This window comes from Sparus aurata, chromosome 10 (assembly GCF_900880675.1).
Source record: "Sparus aurata chromosome 10, fSpaAur1.1, whole genome shotgun sequence".
Taxonomy (NCBI): domain Eukaryota; kingdom Metazoa; phylum Chordata; class Actinopteri; order Spariformes; family Sparidae; genus Sparus; species Sparus aurata.
This window is the reverse complement of record NC_044196.1, coordinates 30847330-30861138: the sequence shown is the minus strand read 5'-3', so window position 1 is coordinate 30861138 and position 13809 is coordinate 30847330. Positions and strand designations below refer to the sequence as shown.

At 39.8% G+C, this 13809-nt stretch overlaps 1 protein-coding gene across 4 annotated transcripts in view; it reads left to right on the top strand.

Annotated features, from left to right (window-relative positions):
* LOC115589728 (zeta-sarcoglycan-like) overlaps positions 1 to 13464 on the top strand; it is a 40274-nt gene extending 26810 nt beyond the window's left edge. For 2 of the 4 annotated variants that reach the window (XM_030430839.1, XM_030430838.1), the window contains 3 exons: positions 121 to 193; positions 9745 to 9868; positions 12039 to 12805. In XM_030430839.1, coding sequence (XP_030286699.1) covers positions 121 to 193; positions 9745 to 9868; positions 12039 to 12230 — 389 coding nt within the window. In that variant the 3' untranslated portion in view covers positions 12231 to 12805. Of the gene's footprint in view, positions 1 to 120; positions 194 to 9744; positions 9869 to 12009; positions 12806 to 13325 lie in introns of those variants that run through there. The other 2 variants (XM_030430840.1, XM_030430841.1) reach the window with 2 other exon arrangements.
* Positions 13465 to 13809: the final 345 nt, after the last annotated feature.

Sequence of the window (13809 nt, the reverse complement as noted above, 5' to 3'; positions counted from 1 at the left end):
GATTCTTTGAAACTCTTTTTTTTGTGCCATACACATTAAGTACTAAGTATTGATTTATTAGATTGGTGGTATCTTTTGCTGAATTTTAAAACGTTTTTTTTTTTTTTTTTTCCCTGCTAGGCTCGGAAGGCGCCGTGTTTGGACACTCAGTAGAAACTCCCCTGATCCAGTCGAGGGCTTCTGAAGACCTTAAGTAAGTTCACATTCATTGACTTTACAGAAATTCATTAAAGCTTAATGCCACATGTTCATATCCTGTTCAATTAAAATGAAGATCTTGAAATGATGATGATAAATGTTCCATGGCATTTCAAAGTCGGTGCCTGCGCTAAGGGAAAAAAAAAAAACACGCGGCGGGAACCATTATTCACCAGGATCATTATTCTCAAGCATCTACTGGTTGGCTCGTTATCACACAAATTTAAAACTAGATTTGACCATTATATTAATTTCACAGCTGAGGGGTGACCTAATTGGTTAGTTATTCTCTGTAGCAGTCACGAATTGATTAAAGCATCGAGAGAGCATTGGGGAAGCGGGTAAGGTTGAGATGCTTATTAGACTCGTACACGCCCGTGCATGTGATCCCCACTGCACTCCGCCTGGGGCTCTGAGCCCTGTGTCGGTCCATTAACGAGCTATAACGAGTTTGGTTTGTTGTCCACCTTACTGGTCCTGAAGGGAGGGCTGGGATCAAAGTTGGCAGAAAAAGCAGTGTTCTGGCATCTAATTCCTCCAGAGTGAGAGGAATACAGATGAGGTCCACTTTAAAGCGAGCACACACACTCTTGCGCTGGACTGACACACACAGGCTCAGCTCAGGGGTGACCATCTGCAATGTGGTCAAAATCTTAACGAGAGGCAAGCGAACGGGAGAGAATTCAAAAGCGCCAACATGTCCTGTGCTTCAGCAGGATTCTGATTTCCTTCCATTTAAATGCATATTTGATCAAACATATTTAATTTATGCCTTGTCACAGTTTGATTGTGTTTGTGTGCTTTAATTTAAAACGTATTGCGTTTTTCAAGAATTCACAATTCCTCCAGGCTGCTGCGAAATGACAGGCTTCCTTCACTGAAATATTTGCAAACAAGCAGACGAACAAACATAACTGTCAGGGCTTCAATTAAATGCTCCTTTTATCTAAACCCAATTTATTTTCCAAGCACCACATCAGAGAATATTTTTATATTAAGTCATACAGTAGTATTAAAAAAGCAAAATGGAGAAATCATGTGGGCCATTAATTCAAGCCCAACAACAGTTTTTGTCATCATGTTGTTGTTGTTTTTTTTCATTCTCAGAGTCTAATTTGGCTGTGGGCAAAGTAAACAAGCCACCATCACTGCAGCAGCATCTCACTTGTGAACCTGTTCAGTACTGTTCACTTTTTAATTGTTTTTAAGCAGCTTTTACTGGAAAACGTGCAGTTTATCCTGTCATCTGTTAATACATAATCATCAAAATGCTGCTGGAACCAAGGAAAACATCTGAAGCTTTTCAACAGCATTTTTCTTTTTCTTTTAACATTCATAAAACCAAAATCACACTCTGCATAGTTACGTTCCTTTGCTGTGAAGAAGAGAATTTCACTTTCCATTAAAGGTTTATTACTTTAAGGTTTAAAACCCGCAAAGTATTTCTCTACAAGATTAAATAATCTTCACTGGATGAGCAATGATCAAAGTTGAAGTGTAGGAGGGAAAAAAGATAGGAAAATTACCCCATCATTTATAGTAAACAGCAAATTGATAAAATATTAGTTTTTTTTTTTTAAAGAACACTCAATGCTACACAGCTCATATCCTTCCTGTGTTGTGTGGACAAGAGGTGCATGTAAATATTATCTTTCCTTCCAAAAAAGATTTCATTTCCAATTCCAAAGCAGAGTTTTGGGACAGATTGCCTTCATCCATTGGAGGGGCGATTGCCAATCATTGCCAATAACACAATTATCACTGATTTAGTGGGCCAATTTTGCCAGTATTTTGCAAAAATGGACCAAAACACACTCAGAGACAGGCATGTAAACACAGCAAAAAGTAAACTCTGAACTTTAATGTAACCAAAGCTATAGTCTAGGAAATCAAAAAGGTAACTCAAAAGGCTGGCAGCAAAACGGGAGTAATCCACAAGTTTAAACACTAAACACAGCACAAGCCAAAAAATAAAGTTCAAAGCAGAAACAAATGCAGGTAAAAGATCAGACAAGGAAACGCAGAGACATGGGATAAAAACAGATAGGCCAACAAAGAGTGAGGGGAAAACAGGCTTAAATACACAGGGAGTGATTAACTAATGGAAGACATTAGTGAAGGAAAAGGGGCTGGAAAGGAAACAAAGACAGGAAGAGGAAGGAACATGAAACATGAGGATAAACTTTCAACATCAAACAGGAAATCACAAAACTAAAACGTGGGACCACAACACCATGTTCTCAGTTTGTGACCCATTGAAAATAACTTGAGTCTTCTTAAGAAGACATAGGGAAGAAAGAAATAAAGAATAAAGCAGCCATTATGCCTCTTCAGCTGCTCGTCAGAGGGTCGAAAACCATCGGAACCATCCTTCTGACCGTTTCTGTAAATCTACCATCTGACATGATGTGACACTTGTCTTACCTCTGATGTAAACAAACACACAACACTTTAAAAACCTTCCAGGAGGGACAGTCTGAAATGTACGCCCCTGTCCCCATATTCAATCATCATCGCAACTCCACATTTGAGTGTGGTTGTTCAGAATTACCGAAAAAACATTTTCCAACATGGACTGACAACACATTGCACACTGTAGCTCGTACAGTCTTTTCTGGTGGCAGGTGATTCATCTACAATCCTGTGTAATATGATTTGACATCAAGACCCGGTCCCCATCATTTAGCAGAAAATCAGCACCATCTGTGACAACTCACTCCATGGTTGCTTTTAATGGTACCAAAGCAGACACTTTTTCATTATAAATCCAGACAGTAAATTATGAGCTGGCACAGCTGGATGATTGATTACACATGTGTAAATCTAATTCATCATCCAGTATGATGACATCATACCGTATAATTAGGGCGACAGTAGAGACTATGTCAAATATAAAATGAAAAACATACCCGTGTTATCACAAAGATGGAGGTTCCTTTTAAAAACCCACAGTCTGTGTCACAACTGGCATCTTATCCAGCATTATTTATAGATGTGGCTCAGGGACCTTCCAGCCACCTCTCCATAACCCTACACTTGAACCCTCTTTGTAAACCACTCGCCACCTGTTAGTAAACCCCTCGGGATGATACAGATCCGGTTTGGCTCACGTCCATGTCGCCCTTCACTTCCTCTTTGAAGAAATATCGTTTTCTCTCTTTGTGACGCGTTTTTATTTCACTGCATGCCAAGTGTAATCTGGGAGAGGAACAGAGCTGCGATGGAATCAAAGAAGCCACCTGAGATCTTCCTCTACTTTGAAGCACCTGTTCTTATCCCTGAGCTCTGTATCTGTGTACGCTGGCACTCAAGTTTGTCTTCATTTGTCATCATCGGAAGCTGCTTCTGAATATTTGAATATACTGAGTTTAATGATTCTGCTGGCTTTTAATTACTTTTCGGTTCCTACAATTTATCTATGTGTGCTGTTAGTCTGGTAGTTGCAATCTATAAAGGCTCATTAAGGGACGGTGATATACAGGTTTATATTCCCACTGGATACTTTCATACAACAACAACAACTGAATGATACTTGAGATGGTAATTATTAAGCTACAATAGCCAAACCAGGAATCCTTTGTATAGCAGTAGAATTCAGTCAGGTGCTGGTGAAAGGTTGTGATGCTTAAAGTTGGTCTTAAGCAGAGTTTTGGTCCGTAACAAAAAAATGTCATGCTTTATGGCATTAAATGTTGTTAATCAATTCTGATCTCGGTTTATTTTCCTCTCATAAACACCAACGTAAAGTTCAGTTAGCATACAGTGTCGATATCAAGAGACTATGTGAATGATTGTTAGACTTAACACCTTTCTGTGTATTTACTTTTTACTGAAGTTGTAGCTACAATTATTATAGAGATATGCACTGTGTAAGAAAATATTTTATATATGTCACAGCAAAAGACTAAGCCAAAAAAAAAATAGAATTTGTTGTTTTTTGTGGACTTTTACTAAACAGAAAATGAAACCTGAAAAAAACAAACTAAAACCAAAATACCAATATTGACTTTTAAGTGTACTGAGACAAGAATTAGAATTGTTCTATAAATGTAAACCATTTTAATTGCTAACTATTTTGACAATTGAACATTTGACATTTCCATATCAGTCATTTTTCAAGCAAAGTGTCCAACATTTGCTAGTTCAAGCTTCTTAAATGTAAGAATTTGCTGCTTTTCCCTGTCATGTGTGTCAGTAAATGAAGTCTTTGGATTTGGACTGTTGGTCAGACAAAAAAAAAACATTTGAAGACGTCAATTTGGGTTCTGGGATATAAGAGCCTAACACTAGCAGTGTTAGCAGGATGGAATAATGTTACTGCACTTGTAGAAGCTAAATGTGTGTGTATCAATTACAATTCCTAATTTCCCAGACCCCAAGGTGACGTCTTCAAATTCAAACAAAGTCTAAAACACCAGAATCAGTAATTCTCTGTCGATAGACCTATTGATTTATCAACTAATCATTGAGGCTTCAGTGAAGAGTGACTCTTATGAGGCAGAGGCGGTAGTGCAGAAGGTTAACAGTTGAGTAGTGTGATTGATTTAAAGTCCATCAGTTGTTTTGGTCCCCCTGTAGTCGTATTTCACTCTTTCTTTTTTACTCTTCAGTGCATCCTCTTTGTCAGCTGACGCACCCAAACCCAGGAAACATGTTTGTGTTTGGTGACTCGTGAAGAATGGCACCTGTGCTGAGGAGCGATCAGGAGCAGAGGCCTTGATGTTGAGGTCTCTAAAACAAGGGCAGCGCAGTAATAAAGTGGATATAGTCCCACAGAGGAGGCATGTCAGTTTGTCATGTCCTGCTCTCTGCTCACAGCTTCATTACTTCTTAGTCATAGCTCTTGTGGGGCTCTGATCAGCTCCTTCACCTGACAGTCACCTCTCAGTTTCACTCTGAAAATACCCTCCAGCGCTGACTGTTGAGGACAGAAATCAAGATGGTTAATAGCAGGAAATTTAGCTCTGAGGATTCATGTTTTCACTCCCCAGCTGGCTGCCCACTCAGTTTGATAATAGAAGCAGCTTCGAACCAGATATTACAGGCCTAAATATGAAAATATTTCTGTCAATTACATAATCGGATCATTTTGCATCGTACTCCGGAGGATGGTGCTCTGATTCCTGATGCACATGGCCCAAATCCATCTGAGCAGGCAGGGAAGCTCCGTGATAAATGCTGTGATATTCACTTGGTAAAGCTGCAGTGTAGTTTCACTGAACATTTCACTGTGATCATCCAGTTTGTTCACATTCACAGAGACTTGGTATTCTCTTGACATGTATGTAGGACAGATGGTTCGTGGATGTCTGATCAATGCGACAAGAAATCCCCAGGTCTCAACAAGAACACGTTTTTTTTTTCGTGCACGCTGTAAATAAGAACGCTGCTGAAAACCCGCATGGGAATCTGAAGGGAGACAAGTCTGACATTAAGAAGCAAAGGCAGGCCAGACAGGATTTGAAGGCTCTCAGCTCCCTTACAGCGCACACATCACATGGTACGTTTCCAGGCCGTGCATCAGAGAGCAGGAAAACCGCTTTCAATTTGATTTTCTCCACAACTTTCCGCCGCTAGACTTTGCCGTCTCTTCAGGTTTTTAAAGTCTGTTTGCAGCGCAGCCAGCCACGTACTTCTCCCCAGCAAGCTTTCAGGACAGTCTCTGCAGTAGCTGTGTCCACAAGAGAGTGACAGGTTCATTAAGAAGATAAAGGCAGAACAGAACAACTCTTCTCGGTGCCACTTAGCTCCGGACTTTCTTTCCCACCAATGTGGTTGGATTGAGATGTAGTGCGGCAAGACTGTTGTCTTTCGTCTCTAGTTTTGACTGCAGCGGAGAAATACGGTGGTTCTTTGCTTTTGTGATGGCATGAGAGAAATGTTTGGACAGCAGAGAACAGTACGTGCAGATACAGTGGAAATAATTGGGATTAAGGTTCTGTCAGTATGAATGAACAACGTCTATCATTGGTGCACGAGGTTGTCAAAAGTCCAAATATGTGAGCTGCAACATACAGCTAATACAGCCAGAACAGTCATCACATTTGAGAAGCTGGAGTAAGCAAAGGTTTTTCGTAATTGCTCAGAGAATTACTCAAACAATTCAATTAGATGTCACTTCTGGAAAGAAACTTGTTGTACAAAATGCAGGTCAAACAAAAACTGGATGAATGGAATTTATATGTATATACAGTATAATAGAATAAAAATAATTGACAGTTACGTGCAGCAATGTTATATTGACAGTAGCAGAAGCATGATGACATGTTGTAGCTGTAGAAATGTGGTCTGTGATAGAAATAGGTGGATGTTTGGTGCTGGGGGTTTGTTGACACTGTGACTGATTCAGCTGATGACATGTGGGGGGGGGAAACTGTTCTGTGCGGTTGTGTTGACATACGTTGTTCTGAAGCGCCTGCCGGAGAGGAGAAGCTGGAACAGGTTGTGTCCGAGATGCGATGTTTTTATCTGATATTTAAATCTGTGCGAGTTATGTGTGTCGCAAAGGCTGCGAGATGCATCTTATCTAGGTCATCCGATCCGAAATGAATCAGCAGATATTATTTTATTGCTGATAGATCTGTTTTCTTGGTATGCGATGAGAAATGGCAACGCAGAAAATGGCCAAGATAGAAAAACGAGCGTGCTCATTACAAAGTTCGTCTGACGGCTTCATTTACACGATGTGTCTTTCTTTCCCGACTTACCAAATTAAAGACATTGTTCAATTTCTGTGCATGTTTATGTTTAAATTAGCATCCGGTATTGGTCGGACCGTAGAAAATTAAAGACATTGTTAAATTTCTGTGCATGTTTATGTTTAAATTAGCATCCGGTATTGGTCGGACCGTAGAAAAGTGCTCACTGCCATCATCAAATACCCAGCAAGGACACACAAGGCAAAATCGGATTTTAACACAGAAGGAAAAAAAATAGAAATTAGTAAAAATTTGAATCAAACAGAAAATATATAAAGATAAAAAAAAATACATAGTCTTTTTTGAGTTGTGTGGGTGAAGTGCACAGCAGTCTGAAGGAGCCCTGAGGCTCATTATATTCATTATATATCTATATATCTAGTCAGCTGATGTTTTTGCAAAGGTAGTTTGGTTCAGGCTCTCTATAGTTAGACGTTTTCATGCCAGCCAGAATAGCAACAGTAACCGGTGTGGAAGTATTTCTGCTGCGGGTCTGTAAAGCCCTTTGAGAGCCTGTATGTGATAGTGAAATATAAATAAACTTGACTTTCACCTTTGGAATCCCGTCGGTTACTTGAGTAGATATGCAGTATTTCAACCAAACCTTATCCACTACGACTTCAGCGATGGCCATCAGCACATTTGGTCGCTTACAGCTCTGCGAGACGGTGACCTTTCTGTGGAAAGGTCATCTTGAATGCAGCAAGAAATGCTCCTCGGATTACTTAGAGAACGGACGAGCCTGTTGTCAACAGCTGATATGAGTGCAAATATCACATAGGTTATCTGCAGTGAGTGTTTTACATATCAGAGTTTTGTAGTCGGAGCAAGATGCCCTTAAACATTAAATATTCTGGGTACAAGAAGCTCCTTGGAACTGAGGAGGATGGATTATTGGACACTTTATGGGCCCAACAGTTTTCTAACAATTGCCCTAGAAGTTCTGTCTCAAGAGGGTTCTTGGAAAGGACAATGCAGTTTGAACACGGTCGCCACTTTTCCATTTATTTGAATTACTACGGTTGTCAAATTTGTTGAAAGGAAAGCATAAAATTCATCCAGTATAAACAAAATAAGAAGCTACGAAGGACATTTATCTCCAAATGAAGCACTTTTTCCTTATAATCAATACCAAATAACCAAAAATACCACAACGTCTGGCATTTTTGAGACATTATTGATAAATTAAAGTTTTCCTTTTCCTTTTTCTTGAGCTTGGAACCAGCAGCCAAAAAGTGAAGTTCATGTTTTAGATTCCATGTGTCTCGTGTATTATAAATGACATGAATTTAACATTAACTGTGATTTGAATGTTAACCAGTCAGCAGTAAGGTGATTTAGACTTCATGCTGCTGTTGGAGCCTCGGAGACGAGACCATAAGCTTTCTGTACATGAAAATGGAAGTGGTGCCGGGTGGTTATAAAAACCCGAGAGACATTGTTAATTTAATTTAATTTAATTCACTGAATGCTTTATTTTGGACTGTGTCTGAAACAAGCACTCTTGGAAATTGAGCACTTTGTCTTCTGGCAAACTGTGTGTGTGTGCGTGTGTGTGTGCGTGTGTGTAACTGGTGATGACAGAACTGCTTTGAATGGAGCGAATATATCACACACACATCACATATCACCAGATTCTTATTGCACAGCTCAGTGCAAAGTGCTTTAAATGGGTCTTTTAATAACTCGTCTATCGAAGCCGCGGATAATCAGTGGATGCTTGAGAAATAATTATTGAAAGATATGATAAGTCGAGGAGCTCTCTTGAGATTCTTGCGGCCTGCTGATGAACGACTGAGGCTCGGGGGAGATATATGGTGTGTTGTGTTGCCACAGGAGATCGATTGAGGACGTTTTTAAAAGTTTATTATACCGTAAGTTTATTTTACACAATAATAGTTTGTCGCTTATCCATAATAAATGATACAGTCTTCACCACTTTTATCAGTGAGCAACCAAGCAGAGATCTAGCTGGTCTGTTTCAACAGGTCCGGGGCACAAAGTCCCAGGTCAGAGGCTCATCTCACCGATGCTCTCCAAACTGTCTCTACTGAAAGCTGATTTAAAGTCAAAGAGGCTTTTCGAATGCAGATGAAATTCATTTGCTCTTCTCTCCCCCACTTTTTATTCCAATAGTGCATAATCCGAAATGTGTGTCACTTTCACAGGCGATGGAGATTTAAGCGATTTCAAGACGGCTCCTTAAAGTCTTCCATTTAAAATTCATTGAAAACAGATTTGGGGAAGATGGAGGGGGGGGGGGGAGAGAAAATCAATTTGAAACGGTTATGAGTTATGAAAACAAATTCCACATTGATTGGCTCTCACACTTATCTTTCCCTGTGTAAACAAATAGTCCACGGGAGAAAAATGCAAATTGCATTAGCCTCAATGTTGCTGAAGGTCAAAATCAGCTGATACAATTATGGGCTGTTTAAGAGCCATACTGGATTAGAATAATGAGAAGAGCTGCTTAAACGTGAACAGCGGCTTTAGTATTCCACAGGTAGAGATGATGTTGGTATAACTAGCACCCAAAACATGTTTATGCAGCAGAAATGTCAATGAGCCTTTTTTCCCTTTTAAATGTGGAATATTTTGTCTGGAATACAATGCGTCTCTGCCGTGGGTCTGTTGTCACGTAATAATACGTTTGGATTCCATCACCATGCCCTAAACAAGTAATTACACAGGCATATTTATAAGAACTGAATAAACAATGTAACCTTGAATGCATCCCCTGACGTTAAATCAAACTGAAAGTTATAATGCAAACATCCTAAGAGAAAATCACAGAAGTAATCTACGAGTTCACGTCTCTGAGCCCGCGCTCGTCTTCTCTCATCAGGCTCGAGTCTCCAACACGGACCCTGACCATGGAGGCTCCCAGAGGGGTGGAAGTGAGCGCTGCCAAGGGGCCACTGAAGGTCAGCGGCCGGAAGGACCTGCAGCTGGAGTCCACAGAGGGAGAGGTGAGGAAGTTAAAAGTCATGCTGGGAGTGGAAAGCTCCGGTTTTGTACCCTTATTTGTTTGTATCCTCAAGTAGCTCTAATTTATTTTAATGTTATGTCCAGAGTTAGTGTGTGAGGTGGGACGAACGTTCTTGTTGCTTTCTTAACAGTCTCCTTGTTGCTAATGGAACCCTGTGGAGTTTCCTTGAAAACAAGCAAACGTTGCATCACATTGTTTCTTACCAAAATGCACCAAAACGTGAATACTTGAGGGCAAACAAACAGGCAGCCTCCATATCCACCAGCTCTGGTCTGAGACGGACAACTTCCAATCATTTTAGGCTTCTAGTGCAGCTGAAGGTAAACAGCTCATTGTTTACATTCTGATCAGCAATTTACAGTAAGATGCAGGAGTGGAGTTGAAATTGAGAGATATCTTTATATTTACATATATGGATACAAGATAACAATAATTAAATAATGAGTTCTGAGTTAAGGGAAATAGGTTTATTAAAGAGGCAATGTATATTTTATTTATTTATTTGTTTGTTTATTTAAAAGGGACAATGCACATCAATTGACATTTTCAGTTTACACTCAAAATGTAAATATGCCAGAGTTAGCAAGAAAGCTCATTTTCGTCTGTAGTCCCTTGGCAGGTCAACACATCATCACATTACATTAGTGGGAAAGAAAATGAAAAAAAAATAAAAAATTCAAGAAGGATAGAAAGCAAAAAAAAGAGAGAAAAAAGAGACATGAGAAATAAATAAATAAAAAAGAAGTGCAGTACAAAGAAGTGCAGCAATTAAGATGAAGTAGGTCAGTTATTGATGATTGCAGTTTTGCTTGTTTTTAATCCATCTCTTAAGTTTTGTTTTAAATGATAGATAGCGGGTGCTTTCTCTAAATTCAATAGGAAGGCAGTCCCAGTAATTTGCGCCCGTACTGAGAAGACTGTTTGGCCAAACTTGCTACGTCTATACTGTATAGTTAGTTGCCCTGCCACTGCTGTTTTTCTGCTGTATAAACTCAGTGGTGGAGGTGCCAGCTCATGTAATATTTTGAAAATGAGACCAGATAATATAAAAAGCTTTCTATATTAAATAAGTTGTACTTATTTATAATATTGTAGTGGTGATAGCTGATAAGATATGATATGTACACAGTATAAAGATGAGTTATTAATGAGAAATATAATTTCACATGAGATAAAGATATTTAGTTAATGCATGTAAACAAGATAAAGAAAAATAATGAGTTAATATATATACTTATGTAAATGAATTAGTTGAATATGTGTATAAGAAAGATTATGAGTACTTGTTTTATGTACGTGTAGGTTTATGTATGCATGTAACACAAATGATGTATGAGTAAATAAGATTATGGGATTAATGAGATAATAAATACAGATTATACAGAGGAACTGGTGAAGGTGTAGGATTGAATAAATCTATACTTCTCCTTTTTTTAACACAAACTGATGTTTTCTTTTGAGATTTTTTTTTTTTAATTCGTTCTAGTTTTCGGTTCTTTCTGCTTTCAGTTTATTTTGAAGGCTGTTATCTAGCTGTGGTCTTTGGTTTTTACATGTTTGAAATAAAACATATCAATCAATCAGATATCTGTAATATAAAGAGAAATTGTTGTTAGACGACAGCTGATGGGTTCTTGTATTGCATTTCATCTGCATGCAACCAAAGCCAACTCAAACAGAACTGGTCAACACTATCTGAGTTGAGCACTTTGGCTGTCGTGGATTTTACAAATATTTTTGCTGCAAGGACCACGCACATTTAAAATATTGACCCGATGTTGGCAGCAGATTAAAGTTAGTAGGATTCCTCCTGAGGGGCACATGAATGTCTGAACATGGTAATCCATCCAATCCAGTGGTGGACTGACCAGCTAACAGTGCCATCCCTGGAGTCACGCTGCTAGCACGGCAGAAAATGAACAATTCTGAATTGTAAATCTTTTAATACTGAGATGGAGTTCTTCCTTCACTGCTTATCCTGCCTCACCAGATCAGTGCTGCTGTACTTCACTCCACCTGTCACATTGTATTTACTGATTGCTCCAGAGTCATTTATCATTTCCACTTGGTAATGCATCACTTCAGGGCACTTCTGGGCGATGTTATTTGAATGACTTCCAGCATGTGCCTTGATGTTTTTATCCTCCCAGATACTTTTAGACGCCAACACCATTCAGCTGGGTAGCCTCCCTGACGGCGTCTACGCGGCGTCGCCCACCCAGGCCTCCCATGAGCAGGCCGTATACGAGGTGTGCGTCTGCCCCAGCGGCAAGATCTACCTCTCTCCTGCAGAGAGCACTTCCACCTGCCAGGCCATGAGCAACATCTGCCTGTGGAGCTGACCTGGGAGCAGGGATCGGGGGAAACCTTCAACATCTGCTCCACAGAGATTGAGACTCCTCCGTTTGATGGAGAGTCGGACGGAGATGGAGCTCAAACTCTTCACTGTCTGAGCTGAGTTCAGATTAGCACAGAAGCATCCGAGTCCACCGCCTGCACGCGTCTGTCGGATGTCGGGACTCTCGTACCGCTGACCAGCGTTGGAGGAGCAGCTTTTCTGAAATCAGGAATATCCCACGCGAACAGGAACATTTCCACTACCTTAGAGTCTGAGGACACACCGTTTATTTTTCTACTTTAGGTTCATCGTAAACACACAGTGACTGTCGTGAAATAATTGATGAGAAAAGGTAGAACACAGGTGCCTTTAGCTTTGAAGGAAGTCGTATTGTGACCAACGTTGAACCTGTCAGTGAAGTCGGAGAGAGAAAAGTTAACTGTATTAAGGCTGTGATGATCGAAGGACACAAGTAAGCACAATTCTGTCATGTTTTTATAACCTCAGTAGATGTTTTAGTTTTTTCCAGTATGTCAGCAGCTGTTTCATTTGGGATTAAACATGTTTTTATGTGGCAAACTTTGTACTTGAAGTTTACTTGAAGCGATCAAGACCTGTTTAAAACATGAACGTGAGGTGCTGAATGTTCAGGTAAAGCTTCACGGGACGTCTCTACTTTGAGGTAAATATTCTGCCTTTTCCTGATTTTGATACTTAAACACAAGTGATTTGGTGGATAAAATGATCAAGAAGGTTAACTAAGCAGCTGTTCTGGAGCTTTAGAACATATCACATGATCTTCATCAGCAGGTGGAGTTTTTGCAGATGTTCAGGTTTTACAACTGTGGCTTCTCGTGCAGTTTGGCTTCATTCTTGACCTTGAAAAACAGCAGCTGAGAAAAAGATCTCACCACAAGGTCCGTTTAGTACCAATTCTAGAGCTTTTAATCTTATAATTTTAACTTTGAGTTAATACTCTAAGTCCATGACTATTGAAAAACCTCAATCTGCTAACAAGGATCATGTCAGAAGTTTATAAACAAATGTTTTTTTACACGATAATAAAATTCATGCTATCTTTATCTTGCATCTTTTTTAGGGTTGGATACATAAACGTTGACACGAGGCTGGCTGACCTTGGCACGGCAGCTGAGAGCGAGGCAGGCAGCCATGTGTCAGCAGGTCCGCCTCGCTCCACTCCACTTCCTCATCCTCATCCTCATCCTCCATCATCGCCCTGCGGCAGAGACCGACTGCTTTGGTAAGAACTGTTAGCCGCGCTGTCCACTACCCACACTGAGTCTTCCTTAAGTGGCATTGTGATGGCGATGTGCTTTGAACACACACACTAACAAAGATGCTTTGTTTGTGTGTGTCATTCTCATTAGCAGAGTGTTAATTGAGATGCCGCAGATTCATCTCATTTGCCTAAATGACATTCTCCAGCCAAATGAAATGACAAATCCAAAAGATTTATTACATTTGATTTTAAATGTCTAAATTATGTTATGCCTAATGTGACTTTATCATATGATACAGCCGCAGTAACCGCCACAGAGAGCCAAAACAAAACGGCTGCTAAT